The sequence below is a fragment of the Aspergillus steynii genome, assembly GCF_002849105.1.
Source record: "Aspergillus steynii IBT 23096 chromosome Unknown P170scaffold_2, whole genome shotgun sequence".
Classification (NCBI taxonomy): domain Eukaryota; kingdom Fungi; phylum Ascomycota; class Eurotiomycetes; order Eurotiales; family Aspergillaceae; genus Aspergillus; species Aspergillus steynii.
Genome location: NW_020194399.1, coordinates 1,891,697 through 1,904,885, shown reverse-complemented (window position 1 = coordinate 1,904,885; position 13,189 = coordinate 1,891,697). Strand labels below are relative to the sequence as shown.

At 52.5% G+C, this 13,189-nt stretch overlaps 5 protein-coding genes across 5 annotated transcripts; 1 reads left to right on the top strand and 4 right to left on the bottom strand.

Moving 5' to 3' along the window:
- Positions 1–25: 25 nt before the first annotated feature.
- On the bottom strand, positions 26–2,255 carry P170DRAFT_433866 (uncharacterized protein). The gene has a single exon (XM_024848592.1). It carries the CDS (start codon positions 2,098–2,100, stop codon positions 148–150), a length of 1,953 nt encoding a protein of 650 aa, XP_024707264.1. The 5' UTR covers positions 2,101–2,255; the 3' UTR covers positions 26–147.
- A 1,121-nt stretch (positions 2,256–3,376) lies between these two features.
- P170DRAFT_444065 (SNARE domain protein) lies at positions 3,377–5,536 on the top strand (the record flags this gene model as incomplete). Its single annotated transcript, XM_024850606.1, has 3 exons — positions 3,377–4,262; positions 4,769–5,398; positions 5,460–5,536. 3 exons carry the CDS (start codon positions 3,377–3,379, stop codon positions 5,534–5,536), a joined length of 1,593 nt encoding a protein of 530 aa, XP_024707263.1.
- Positions 5,537–5,766: 230 nt separating this feature from the next.
- On the bottom strand, positions 5,767–6,967 carry P170DRAFT_401736 (histone chaperone napB; the record flags this gene model as incomplete). Its single annotated transcript, XM_024846386.1, has 2 exons — positions 6,767–6,967; positions 5,767–6,617 (listed from the first exon to the last, which is right to left on the bottom strand). The coding sequence occupies exons 1-2, from the start codon at positions 6,870–6,872 to the stop codon at positions 5,767–5,769; spliced, it is 957 nt and encodes a 318-aa protein (XP_024707262.1). The 5' UTR covers positions 6,873–6,967.
- Positions 6,968–8,823: 1,856 nt separating this feature from the next.
- Positions 8,824–10,021, bottom strand: P170DRAFT_351360 (NmrA family NAD(P)-binding protein; the record flags this gene model as incomplete). The annotated part of the gene is made up of 2 exons (XM_024843861.1): positions 8,824–9,238; positions 9,378–10,021. The coding sequence occupies 2 exons, from the start codon at positions 10,019–10,021 to the stop codon at positions 8,824–8,826; spliced, it is 1,059 nt and encodes a 352-aa protein (XP_024707261.1).
- An 828-nt stretch (positions 10,022–10,849) lies between these two features.
- On the bottom strand, positions 10,850–11,821 carry P170DRAFT_433862 (uncharacterized protein). Its single transcript, XM_024848591.1, has one exon. It carries the CDS (start codon positions 11,536–11,538, stop codon positions 11,308–11,310), a length of 231 nt encoding a protein of 76 aa, XP_024707260.1. The 5' UTR covers positions 11,539–11,821; the 3' UTR covers positions 10,850–11,307.
- Positions 11,822–13,189: the final 1,368 nt, after the last annotated feature.

Genomic DNA, 13,189 nt, shown 5'->3' with positions numbered 1-13,189 from the left:
TATGATTGAAATCATCTATTTGCATTCATCTATGTCTATTCTATCGCGTATTTTCGTCTCCGAGTGTCCGTGTCGTCATCAAGTCATACATGCATCCATCCAGGAGATTCACCAATGCCCTCAGACATCTCTGCACATGCGGATCAATCATTTCTTGACACCGATAATAGCCAGGTTCCGTGGGCTTTCGCTGTAATCAAATACAGGCTCGACCCAGCAGTCTTGGACACAATCGTACTCGCGCAGGAATTGCCAGCGATCGACAACGATGATGGCTTCCACCAACGCGGAGCTGTATGCCATCAGGGTCCAGACCACGCTGAGGTTCTTCTTCGCGTGCCAATACTGCTCCACATAGCGGGCCAGTTCCTCGTCAGTGAGATCGGCCATTCCGGCCCTGACCTTTTCGCCGGAGTGCGGGTCCCGTCCCAGTTTCGCCGTCGCGGCGCGGGCGTACGCTGAGAACGAGGTGAAGGCCGCCTTGCGCAGGGATCCTACAATGAGGGGGTTTCCTGCTTTGGTTTCAGAAGGTTCATCTGCTCCGTAGAGATCCTCTGGTGTTTCTGGCTTCTCCACAATCTTGCGGTCTACCAGAATGCGCTGCAAAAGTGTCCGGTAAAAGTGGCGTGTGAAGAAGTTCTCGCTGTCTTCCCTGCCCCAGTTGTACGGAGCCTGTAGAGACATCGACCGTGCAGTAATGTTCAACTTGACGCCGACGCCACTGTCGTGCTCAAAATCCTCCAGCCGCTTAGACATGGGGAAACCGTGCGGGTCGTATGCAACGGCATCCTTCGTCAGACGGGGGTGCATGGAACGGAGGATGGGAAGTTTATAGGTCGCAGGTCCGAGTCGCTCGGTAACCAAATTGTAACAGCAACCGATCATGGCGACTGCTTTCACTGACGGGTTCACGACTAAAGATCGCACGCCATGGTGAAGCAGGTTGCCACAAGAATGCAACGAAATGACCATGACCTTGGCATCCGAAGGCTTGTCGTCATCATTCTTGTCAATCGTATCAACCGAGCTCGAGTTCCCCGTGGATCCAGCTGACGGAGCCTCAATCACGTCCTTGATGATAGGCTCGAGGTATCCATCCTTAATTTCGTGCTCGATGTAGTCCATAACACCCCTTGGTTGGCCAGCGCTTGCACTCTCCTTCTCCCTCTTCTTCGCCAATTTTTCATTGGGATCGTTATGGAGAGGAGCGAACCCGATCTCCCCGGGCGTGAGACTGATATCACGGAAAACATTGACCATGGAGACTTCCTCGCCATTCTCGGCAGGCTCCTCGCTGGGCACAGATTCCACCGCCCCAGACTGTTGAGAGGGAACATCCGGTTCCGCCGCCTCAGGTGCCTCAGGATCCTCGCATTTCTTGCACTTGTCCGCTTTCGCGTTATACATGCGCACCTTTTTCTTCTCCGCCAATTGCGCGTGAATATCCATATCCTTCGCACCATTGATGAACTGATGCTTGCGCTCAATGGCAACAATGTGCCTATTATACGGAGGGCTCGCCAGCGTGCGCCCCAGGTAACTCTGACCCGACCCAAAATCCACAACGTGTGTGAGCTTATCGCCGCGCTGCTTGTCCACGTCGGCGCACAAGGAATCCACGTATCGCGAGAAATGCGCCACCTCGTGGTATTTCTTCGTCTTCATTCCCACCGCAATCCGTCGCGGGATGGACGGATTCCCAGGCTGCGGGGGGTGAAAGTCTCTCCCAAGACTCAGTCGTCGAATCTGATAAATGTATTCGAGAAAATCGATCGGAGGGAGAGCAGCGCCTCTCCAGTCATTGTGCTCTTCTTCGCCTGCGGCCGCCTTCCGACTCTTCTCGAGTAGTGCCGGTAGATCCTCCCGCAGAACCAAGTCGATGAGATCCTGGACATCGTGCTTATCGAAGAATAAACGCCATGATTCGGGCAAAAGCGAAGTGTACAGGTCCGGCTCGCGCGTCAAGAAATCGAGGATATGCACTCCCCCGCAGAGATGTCGGAACATGTCTGACGAGGTGGCAAACGACAGAAGGGCATCGACGTAGGCATCGGGGTCAGTCCACTCGTCGGAGAGTGGAAGAGGATTGGGTCGTGGCATGGCGTAGCGGAGACTGGGAATTGCGCTATGAATGGGGTATCATATGATTGGCGTAGTAAATGGGGGAACAGAAAAAGAGAGAAAACGAAAGGAGAAACCCAAAAACGAAAGGAGAAGGAAAATCAGAGACGTCAATCCAGCATCGTGGGGTCTTCGGAGGGTCTGGAAATTTTTGGTGTCGCAAAAGAAGAAAAAAAGAAAAAAGAAAACGAGGAGGGGAAAAGACGAATTGGGTTTAGGCGCTCCACCGAAATTACGGGGAATGTGGAGGTCGATCGTTGGTCTTCTTCGGATGCTCTTCATGTCGCTCTAGGGGGCTGTGGTTACGCACTATCGAGCACGCCTCGAGTCTCGACAGTCGACCTGTCCACAATCACCCCCTACATCAGTTCCTCATTTGACTATGACGTTGCTAACCTGTTTGGAGGCCCCGACTATCATCACGGCCCTAAGCTGTCAGTGCAACAAACTATTGACACCCGATGCAAAATAGTGGCGGATGATTGCTACTGGTTCGCAATCATGGCTGCTGTAGGGGACTGGGCTGTCGTATGACAGACCCCAGCTCCTCGACCAGTTTCTCCGGTGATGCTGCATATATAGAATGTGACAGAAGCGATGTTGACAACGCATAGTCTCTCAAACCGGATTCTTTTCGGGGCTCCCTGGACCTGACTGGATTCTTCAAGACTCAAATGCCCAATTCTGCCCGAGAGGGATACCACGTATTTATATTCACTCCGAGTGACCCGTCAGCTTTCCATCGGCGAACCACAACTTGGGTGCATCCTGCATCCTGCATGCTCCAGCCCTTCGACATACATCATACCCAAGGGCTCAGCCGCTTATCGACCAACGCGTCACACCGTCTGCGATTTGACTACATTCAAGCAACAAATCTCGCCCCCTTGCTGATAAGGAAGGCTGAGTCTGAGGGCGGTTCGCGGAGTATTAAATGGGCCATGTCACATTGGATTTCCCATCAGGATCATAACCCAAGAACTAACTATTTTCAATCATGGTGAGTAAAGACCGTGGAGTTAAGCTTTTTACTCTGCTCCTGAATGTAAATATCGAGGATCAAGGCTGACCGTGATGCATTTTCCAGATATTGACCGCCAGTAAGCCGAGGGTCTTGCCCTTTGGCCTGATCGATGATATACTCTTTCAAATCATCATCAACTCTGATATCGATACTATTCTGAACCTCTGTCTTGTGAACAAGAGCACCTATGAAGTCATCAAAAGCCTTGAGCACCACATCTGTGGATATTTCATGCGTTCCCATGACATCGTTATGTTTGACCCAATTCTTACCTTGAATCCGTGGACCGGGGGACAAAATGCCATTACGGTGCACACCATTCAAAGATTCATTGAGCGCCAGGACATCGCGAAAACGCTTGCCCACCATATTGTGCCCTCCGTGTGGGGTTCTTTCTCGGACGACGAAACATCAATAATGAACCTCAAAGCTGAACTTCAACTTGCCCAACGGTTGGAACGCGGCCTCTATGTCTTTTTTCACATGGCGGATCTCGCCCACAGTCCGAAGAAGGTGAAACAGCGAAGGACTTCGAATCCAGCCATCACTGGAAGACTAATGGTGCTCACCAACATGCTGGACGAGTATCATCACTTGCCGCCACACACGCGAAAAGCCATACCATTGGAAAGCTATGTCAGCCACGTTCAAAAGGTCTTGAAATATGGATATAAAGAGGCCGACATCGGCAGAAGGCGGCTGGAACTCAGGGGATACCTCGACGAACAGACGCAAATTGATTTCCATGCCACTGTCCGAATGCTGCGGGAACTAATGGAGCGCATGCTCCTGCGGCATGGCCCCAAGGACTACCATCGAGACACCAATAACGAGTTTAGTGTAATCTCGTGGTTTCTGTTGAAGCAATCGCCCCGGTCTCTGGAGAAGCTATTCCTCGGCCCTCAGGATGATTGCTGCACGTTCAAACCGGACTCGCCTGATTGCGGTGTCAGGCAATGCTACTTTTCTGACCCCCTGGACGAGTACTGGAAAGCCTGGAAGGATGTGCCAGACTTGGGATGCCATGGCTGCGACTGCAAGAGACGGGTTCGAAGCTGGAGCGTGAAGCCAACGTTGATCGATGCCCACGGACGAGACTTCAACCGCGCAGCAGAGCGTTATCTCAAGGAGATGTGGAGCCAACGCCATGTTGGCTTACACCGTGCTTTCGCTATGGGCTACTTCAACATAATAATCTGATGTATATGGTGAGGGTCATATGAGTATCTAGGGACAGGAAAGAATAGAATTTTTAGATTGACCAATGGACCAATATTGAGATATACAAACGCAAGAGCGATTTAGTTTCTGCGAGGCTGCATTCAAGTCCTCGAGATGTCTCGCAGCTGATCCACTCACCGCCTTCTCCACCGCCCAATGACCGTCTCGGGTCAACTCCGCGTCCTGATCCGCTCCATCACCATGCATACTTGTGCTTTGGGCCATCTGATACCATCATCTCGGACCTTGAAGAGGCCAGCCTAGAAGACTTTCATATTCCACTACACCCTACCACCAAGATGGATCACGCAGACCCCTTTCTCCAAGTCCAAGCGTGAGTCGGATCCCTCACCCGCCCCCTTTTGGCCAGCTGTTGGCTGACGCTTCGTTCCCCATCCAGAGACGTTCTCTCGACGCTGCAGACATCACGCCCTCTTTTCTCCTCCTACCTCCGCATCCGCTCCCTTGCCAAGTCGCCGTCGAACCCCGAACTCCAGCAGTCTCGATCCGAGCTCGAGACCACGTTGACCGATCTCAGCGCGGACCTGGACGACCTGGTCGAGAGTGTCCGGGCCATCGAGCAAGACCCGTACCGCTATGGCCTGGAACTAGAAGAGGTCCAGCGCCGACGCAAGCTCGTCGACGATGTCGGGGCCGAGATCGAGAAGATGAGACAGGAGCTGCAGCGCGCCGTCACTAGCTCGGCGGCGGCCAGTAGTCCCAATGCCTCGGGGCTTCCGAACCCGGCGGAGTTCGATAACGCCCTGTCCCCCTCGGCGGAGGATCGAGGGGAGGATTACTATGCGGCGATGGAACAGCAACGGCAGACGGAGCTCATGCACGAGCAGGATGAGCAGCTCGACGGGGTGTTCCGGACGGTCGGCAATCTTCGACAACAAGCCAATGATATGGGTAGGGAGTTGGAAGAACAAGCGGTGATGATAGGAGAAGTCGATACGTTGGCCGATCGGGTGGGCGGCAAGCTCCAGAGTGGCATGTCGAAAATCAAATATATTGTGAGGAAGAACGAAGGTAGGTGCATTCCCGATTACATTGGTTGCTTATATCTATGGTGTCCACTGACTTGATTCAGATACGATGTCATCATTCTGCATCGCTTTGCTCATCTTCGTCCTGATTCTCCTTTTGATTTTGCTCATTGCGTTATGAAGAGATCTGAAAATAAATTACATCGGTACGGAAATATCGGCCTCGGGGTTCTTTGGAGATATCCAAACACTCCGACCGTTTAGACCTTGGTCTTCTTGCGGGGCCTCTCCTCCTCGCCCTCTTCATCACTCTCATCGTCGCTTCCGTCCATAAGCTCACTGGGGTCCTCGTCGGCGGACGAGCCTATTTATTCTGTCAGCATTCAGTATGAAATAACTGGGATCGAAATACTAACCGAAGTACTTGAAGGCGTGAGTGTAAAGATCCTCGGCCAGGGCGATGGCGAGCTCATCGCCATCGGGGAAGATCTCAATGGCCTCATCGATGTCCTCGTCATCCTCGTCATCCTCCTCGTCGTCGTTCTCCTCATCGACCTGCTCTCCCTTGAGCAGCTTCTCGAATCGCTCGTCGTCCTCCTTGGTGGCAGCCTGGGACTCCTCGGCGGAAACGGTGCGGCCGCGGTATCCGAAGAGCGAGAAGAAGCTCGTTCCGGCGGGGCTCAGCTGGCCCAGGGAGAAGTCATCGTCGTCGGCATCCTTGCCCTCCTCGTTGTTGGCCTCGGCGGCCTCCTCGATCTTGCTCTGCAGCTTGGCGAACTCGGGCAGGTCCTTGCGATCGCCCTTGCTCTTCTTCTCGGCGTCGGCGAGGTCGCAGGCGGCGTCGAGCAGGCCCTTGGTCAGATCCTTGCCGGGCTTCCAGTTGATGCGCACGGGCTCGGAGACGAGGCCCTCCCAGGTGCGCTTCTTGCCCGAGGGGGAGCGCGTGATCTGCTTGCGCCAGTGGAACTCCTTCACCAGCTTCTCGTTCTCGAAGTGGTCGTTGTCGGCGGTGCGGAACTCGAGGGTCAGGCGGAAGCTGCGGGGCTCGCCCTGGCCCTTGTCGTCGACCTCGAAGCGCTCCACAAGCACGTTCTTCAGCGCGGTGCCCAGCACGGCGGCGTCGGACTCCAGGACGTACTCGTCGATATCGGGGGGCGAGTTGGCGAACACTTGGATCCAGAAGCTATCCTTCAGGGCGGACTTTGCGATGGCCTCGTCGCGCTCCTTGAGCAGGGGGCGGAATCGAGTGACGCCATTGCGGACTAGTAAATTAGCACGGCTCTAGGATATAATCAAACGATGGAATGACTGTCTCGCGCATCCAAAGATCTTCCTAAAAGACCTAAGAAACTCTGCGACCATGCGCCCGAGCAGGAAATCGACAGAATAAGGTAGCTAGGGGAAAACTCACTCTGGTCAACCTCGGCGCGAGCGAACTTCTGCTCCAGCAGATTAAACTGCTGAGCGAGCTCCTTGGGAATGTCCGGGAGAACAAGATCCTCGATGTTTTCAGCCATGGTCACGAAAATGGAAAGTAAAAAATCGCCGAAATAAAAAAATAAAAGTAAAAAACTATGACGTCGCAAACACGTCGGCCAAAAAAAGACGGGGTATCGAAGAACGTAAAAGCGGGAAGAGGAGGAGGAAGGAGAAGGGAGAAAGCTCAGCGATCAAAAGCGCGAACTTTGCAGGAGGTAAGAGATAGAAAAAAGGAAGCAGAGCTTTTCCAAGAGAAACCGAGTGAAGGAGAAGGAAAGAAGAGGGAAACAGACCAACTAGAAAATTCTAAATGCTAAAACCCCCCGTGAGACGGACCATCGCAATCAGCGTCCCGTTTTCCCAGCAGTTCCTGACTAAGAGGGGGAACGGGCCAATCGGAGGGGCGTCGTTCGTTGCTGCGGAGTCTCCCGTTGCGAGTCGACGGATCATCGTCGTCATTGCTGTCTGTCTATGTGTAGGTAGGTTACACTGGTTTCACTCTATCGATTCGAGAAACATGCTATCGAATTCAAGTCTTCGCATTTGGTGTGGTCGTATTCAACTTCAGTCATCTACCTACCTACCTACCTACCTACCTACAGCCGCTATCTAAAGTACGACTAGACCTCAATCCCCGATATTTACCCATCCATCTCGGTACTCATCGCATCTGGAAGGTTAAAAACATAAATGAACCCCTGAACAAGACTACCGTTATACTCAATCGTCACAGAATAGAGCAAACGAGAAAGTGAAAACTTAGAAAGAGAACACGCGACCCCCACGCTACACCACCCCTTTTTACTATACCAAGACCCTACCTACGGCAACATACCCCCCTAACCCTAGTAGTTATTGCTTTTTCTTCTCCCGAAGGACGAGCCAAGCGGAACAGGATCAGCGGGTAGGGTTGGGCCAGCGGTATGGGGGTGATGAGGTGAAGAGTAGTTTATTTTGACTTCCTCTGTTGTTTTTTTTCTTTTTCGCTTTTCTCCATCCATCTTGACGTATATGCATACCTAGTGTATATGACATACGGAATAAAGGCAGTCTTCAACTAATCAATCAATCAATCAATCAGAAATAGATGAATGAGAAAAGGTTAAACCAGACGGACAACACCTCTGTATGCACCCAATCTTAGGTTCTTGAATTGAATCCAAAAGAAATGAAATGAATAAATTATGATAAAGAACCAAAACAAGCCGCCGCCAGTGTGCATCATAATAAGGACACCCGAGGGGAATAAGTGTAAGTAAGCAAGAAGCAGAAGACAAAACAGATCACATCAGACCAGATCAAGAAAGAAGAAAGGAAAAAAAACAGCAAACTTTTCGTGGTGGTTCAGCCACCGATTATTTTGATTTCATGCGGTGATTTCGTGACGTGCGTTTCATCCATCCAATCCATATGCAATACATACCCATGTCCTGACCCCCTCTTTTTTTTTGTTCGGTTGCCGTCACTCGGCAGGAATGAATAAAAATCAAAAGTACCATTAGAACTTTTTTGTGTCATGAGAAAAGAAAATTGGATAGATAGAGCAAGCGCGCATCTTGCTGGCTTGCTTCCTTTCTGTCCTTTCTTGTTTGGCTTCCCATTATGATAAATAGGTAATGTAACCCTTAAGTAAAGGCAAGGTAGTAAAGCAGTTCTTTTCGTTTCCCCCAATGAGAAGTAGTTGAAACCCGGGCCGATTCGCCAGATATGCATAGACCAATGAAATGGAATGAGACGGAGATGAAGCGGAGAGAGAAGAGAAAGGAGAGAAGGAGCGGATGGCGGAGGAGAAAGAAAAGATAGGGGTGAAAGGAAATAAAAAGAAAAAGAAAAGAAAAGAAATCGGAAGAGGCGAAGAAAGGGGTGAGGGAGTACACGAGCCCATGTAACCCATATCAAAGCAAGATAAGGAGCTTCAGTCCACCGATTGGAGCAAATGAAGCGCACCGTCTTGTCCGACACCAATGAGAGAGGGGAAGATGTAACCCGCTACAGCATCCAGTCCAATCCGTTGGCCTCTTCTTCGACGGGGAAAACCTCCCGCGCGTACTCCTCCATGTCTCGCCAACCTTGCCATAGGTGCCGAGCCTCGTCGGTGACTCGAAGCGATATCACACCTCCGGGACCCTGCATCATTCCCGCGCCAGCCCCCTTGCCATTGGCCGGTCCCAGTCCTTTGGGGGAGCCTGCTGCAGGGCGGGAGAATTCGGGTTGCGGGAAGTAAGGCGCGTCGCACCGGCCGAACACCTCTTCCAAGGCCTCCAACTGTTCCCGATATCCCGACGGGATATTTACTTTGACTTCGATCTTGGGCACGCGGACGTAGTTGCAAGGGCGGTTCAATGCGCGGGAGAAGGCCGCACAGACCTGGTTGGGGGAGAGCGTTTCAAACGTGAGGGCGATTCTATACCAATCCTGTTAGCTTTGTCGCATTCTAAAAATATCCCTCACGGGGCCAATGCGAGATAACAACACGGCGCGAGGGGGGTGCTGCCCTTGCGAAAAAGAAATAGCGGCAAATAGCGGAAGATAAAGGAACGTACCGGTGACCGTGCCACTTTTTCACCCCGTCCTTGAAGATCTGCAGCAACGCCGGACCAACATCATGCTCCGCATCCAACCACGGCAACGGAATATCCGGATCAAACGGCGCATGCCACTCGAAACTTCCGTCCGGCATCAGCTCCATCTGGAAGAGCGGATACGGTAGACTTGTGAAGTTGTTGTTGTAGATGCCGGTGTAGACGAACGTCGCAGGCAAGCCCAGCTGACGGATGTAATTCTCGACCATTAATTTGGGGGCCCATAGCGGCACGGGAGGCCAAGGTCCGTGGACGGAGTGATCTGGCATGCTGCTGTAGATGTAGTGCTGAATTGTTCCGGCTCGCTTGGCGGCATCGGCGAGCGCACGGCCGATCGCGACTTCGTCGCCCGATTGCGACGTGGTATTGATGAAGGCGAGGTTGGCGCCCTCGAAGAGGGAGTCCATGAGGGGGACATTGTCGAGCAGAGGACCCTGGAACAGGGTGACGTTGGGGAGACTCTCGAGCTCCTCGGCGATGATGCCTTTGAGGGAGTGGATTTGGGCGCGCACAGAGTGTCCGACAGCGGAGGCGACGCGGATGAGCGAGGCGGCCTGTCGGCCCGTGGCGTTCACGACCGCAATGGTCTTCTTTTGTTGGGTCATTCGGGGTGGCGTGTGGGATGAGCGGCCGGAGAGGTCGAGGTCAAGAGGAGGAGAAAAACTGAATGCGGGCGAGAAAGAGGCTCTGGGAGCAGAAGGGAAGAGATTGCGGGGTAGAAAAAGAAAGGGAGGAGGAAACAATTGGGTTGGGAAGACCAATGGAGACCGGCCGGATGCGGTGGAATCTGGAGTCTGGCGGTGGTGACGAGGGAGTTGGCCGTTAGGACTAGTCGTTCGCCGAGAATAATTGGGGCAGCAGGACCTTTTAGGGAGTCAAATATGAAGGCATGGAGGCATGCGATAAAGTCGAGATGATCGGTGGTGGGGTCCGGCGGAGCAGGTCATATGTAATGAGAACTCCCGATGATTCGATAATGCCGCAATCGAGGAAATCGATGGTGCAAGACGAGAAGAATGGGATCGCAGCTCAATTATATTGTACGGAGTTAGGGACTCGTAGGGAATCCTGGCGCGCAGGGTTGGTCGGTGTGCTCCCAAGGTGGCCGAGTATGAAGACATCGCGACGGGCATAATTTCTACGGCGCATTACATATTAATAGTCAGAGCAAGAATGGCCTCATGCTCGAAAATGGACCCGGGAAAAAAAAGACTCGCAGTCAGGAGGACATCGAAACCGCCGCAGATAAAAAAGGAATAAAATCAAAGCAACCCCGATTAATATTAACAAATCAAAAAGCCCCAAGAGCAAAATTCGAAGCTCCAAGTGAGATACCCCAATGGCCGGTGGGCTGTCCGACGCCGCCAGCTAATGAGAGGCCGCCAGTCTTTCTCATTATTTAACCATTGTATTCTTATTACCCCTACCTTTGCTCCTCCGGGTCCGGGAATTTTTAAAAATAAAATTAGTGAAAATAAAAAATTGCCCCAAATAATTGTGAGCGAGACAAAAAAAAATTAAAAATAAAAAAATAAAAAAAACCGCGTGGATCGGATCCAGGGCTTGGTTCCGAGATTCGCTGCCCACTCGGCCATGAAGGCTTGAAGCCAGACCAGGCTTCGACAGGCTGTCCGTACAGCTTCAGATCACCGGTTCATTCCATGCAATGCAATGGCCACCTCGAGAGCTATCACGCCGGGTGTCCTGCCCGGAGTGCATGAACAAGTCGTGACCGAGGCGAGGGATTCCTCCAGGCCTCAACCGATGTGAAACCAACAAACAAGAAACCGGCTGCAACTAGTCGACTGGTCTGGATTAGGATCATCCGGGGTGGTTCAATAATAAGGGTGCAACCGTCATCGTGGCCAGGGCCAAAAAAGAATTTTCGCTTTTAGTGATCGGACCGACCAAAGGCAAACCGCCTCTGGTTCGCAGCTAGTCCGATGTGGCCGATGAAGGTTGGGATCGAGTAATGCGAATCAGTCATAGAAACCGACGGTCCAGCCCTGGCAGGAACGTCGAATCGGGAGAAATTTTCCTGCGGACGAGCCTTTCGACAGGCTATACTCGATCCGAGGGCGATTACCCCGTATTTCCAGTCGTCGCTGGCCTTTCCCCTCATTTCTGATATGTCGTCTTGCCCTAATCTACACTCTATTCCGGCCAGAGGCCTCAGGGGGATCGCTATCAGCCGTCGACGAGCAACCCCCAAGGCACTGCCGGTCTCGACCGCGGACTGATCACCGGGCAGCCCATGCCTCCTGCAAACCAAGTTGCTAGGTTGCTAGAAGCGTCCATTTCTCCGCCGACGGGGTCGTCGCTGGCCATTGACCGTCTTTCCTTTACGTAACTCGGCCTGCGGTCGAGGCATGGAGGGCTTTCCACGTATCTGGCGTTGATCAGACGGTCGAACAAGTGCTGCTAGTCTCTGTGGCTGGCTACAGCGTAGGAAAAAGAAATTTTAAAATATACGGAGTAGAAATAAATAGTACTCCGTAATAATAAAAAAAAATCTGACCTTGCAAGTAGTCCCGTTTCAAGCAATTGGGTTTGAACCTCCCCCTCCCCTGGAATCCTGTCTCGACGTCACTGGCGCACGTCCACCGGCCATTGAAGTCTTTTCCTCTTCGGGACGGCCACGGATGCATTCTACAGGCGGGTTTCTTTCACGACATTGCTTTTTCGTTGAGGACGCACCACGGCGCCCGGTGTTTGGTTGACATGCAATCGACAATGAATCCTCCGTCAGGATGTTCGCATCCAATCTAGTCCAGAATTGCAGACTTTGCGTCCGGCTGTCTTTGCCGCTCAGGTGACCCCGGGGCGCCTTTTTCCTCCTTCCCGTTTGGGCGTTTCAACATCCATTCCGGACTCCGTTCTGCTGTCACTGTCATCCTCACGGTCCTTCGGATCGACTCGCCCATGGCGACCTTCTCAGCGACTTATCTCCTGCGTTCCGTCCAATGTCCGAGACCCTGTGCCAACTTGCCTAATCTAGAACCAATTGTCGACGCGCATTCGGGCGCTCGTGACTTCCTCCCCAGCCCTACAGCATACTATAAGCAAACCGCCTTAATCAATCCTCCGTGTCCGTAAAACTACCAAGTCAATGGTGGCAACGCATCGCCATCCATGTCCTCGCAGGTCCCGTGAAACACGCCGCTCTCGAGGGATCGAGGGATGTGGAGAAGAAGATGGGATGGAGACTGGAGATACCGGCTCAGGTCTACGGAGTAACATCTCGGTCCCTTACCCGTAGACCGACGCAACTGCTTATCAGCGACTCAAGTCGATCTCAACCAGCCGTTGTTCAGCCCACGTTGTTCGCCAAACCCGACGGACCGCCGCGCCGACGCTTCGACCGTCCAATCTCGGGCGTGCGTTCCGCCGCCAAGTCCGGCCTCGGTTGGTCGGTCGGCTGACTCGATATAGAGTATTAATTCACTAGAGACGAAGGGGGAAGTTCGATAGAGAGGTTGATAGTGAGGTAGTATTCCCCGTTCCCTAACCCAGTACAACATAGTACATGGTAGGTTCTATAGAAAGGTATATTAAGGGTGATTACTCGGGATTTCGGAATACCTAGGTAGAAACTTAGACTTTCGATGCTGGTTAATTTGGGTGGTTGCCTGGACTAATTATCTGACTCCATCATTCGGTGAGAAACTGGCGACAGAATGAAGTGAGGAGGATCGCGTTGACATCATCCGGGGTTGAGTTCAGTTCACCGGAGTCGATCCTTATGGCGCAATGCAGCCCCTCTGGCCAGCCTC

Excerpts from the sequence above, each read along its gene's own strand:
- P170DRAFT_433866 (XM_024848592.1), bottom strand. The coding sequence starts at position 2,100 with ATGCCACGACCCAATCCTCTTCCACTCTCCGACGAGTGGACTGACCCC.
- P170DRAFT_433862 (XM_024848591.1), bottom strand. The coding sequence starts at position 11,538 with ATGAGGGGAAAGGCCAGCGACGACTGGAAATACGGGGTAATCGCCCTC.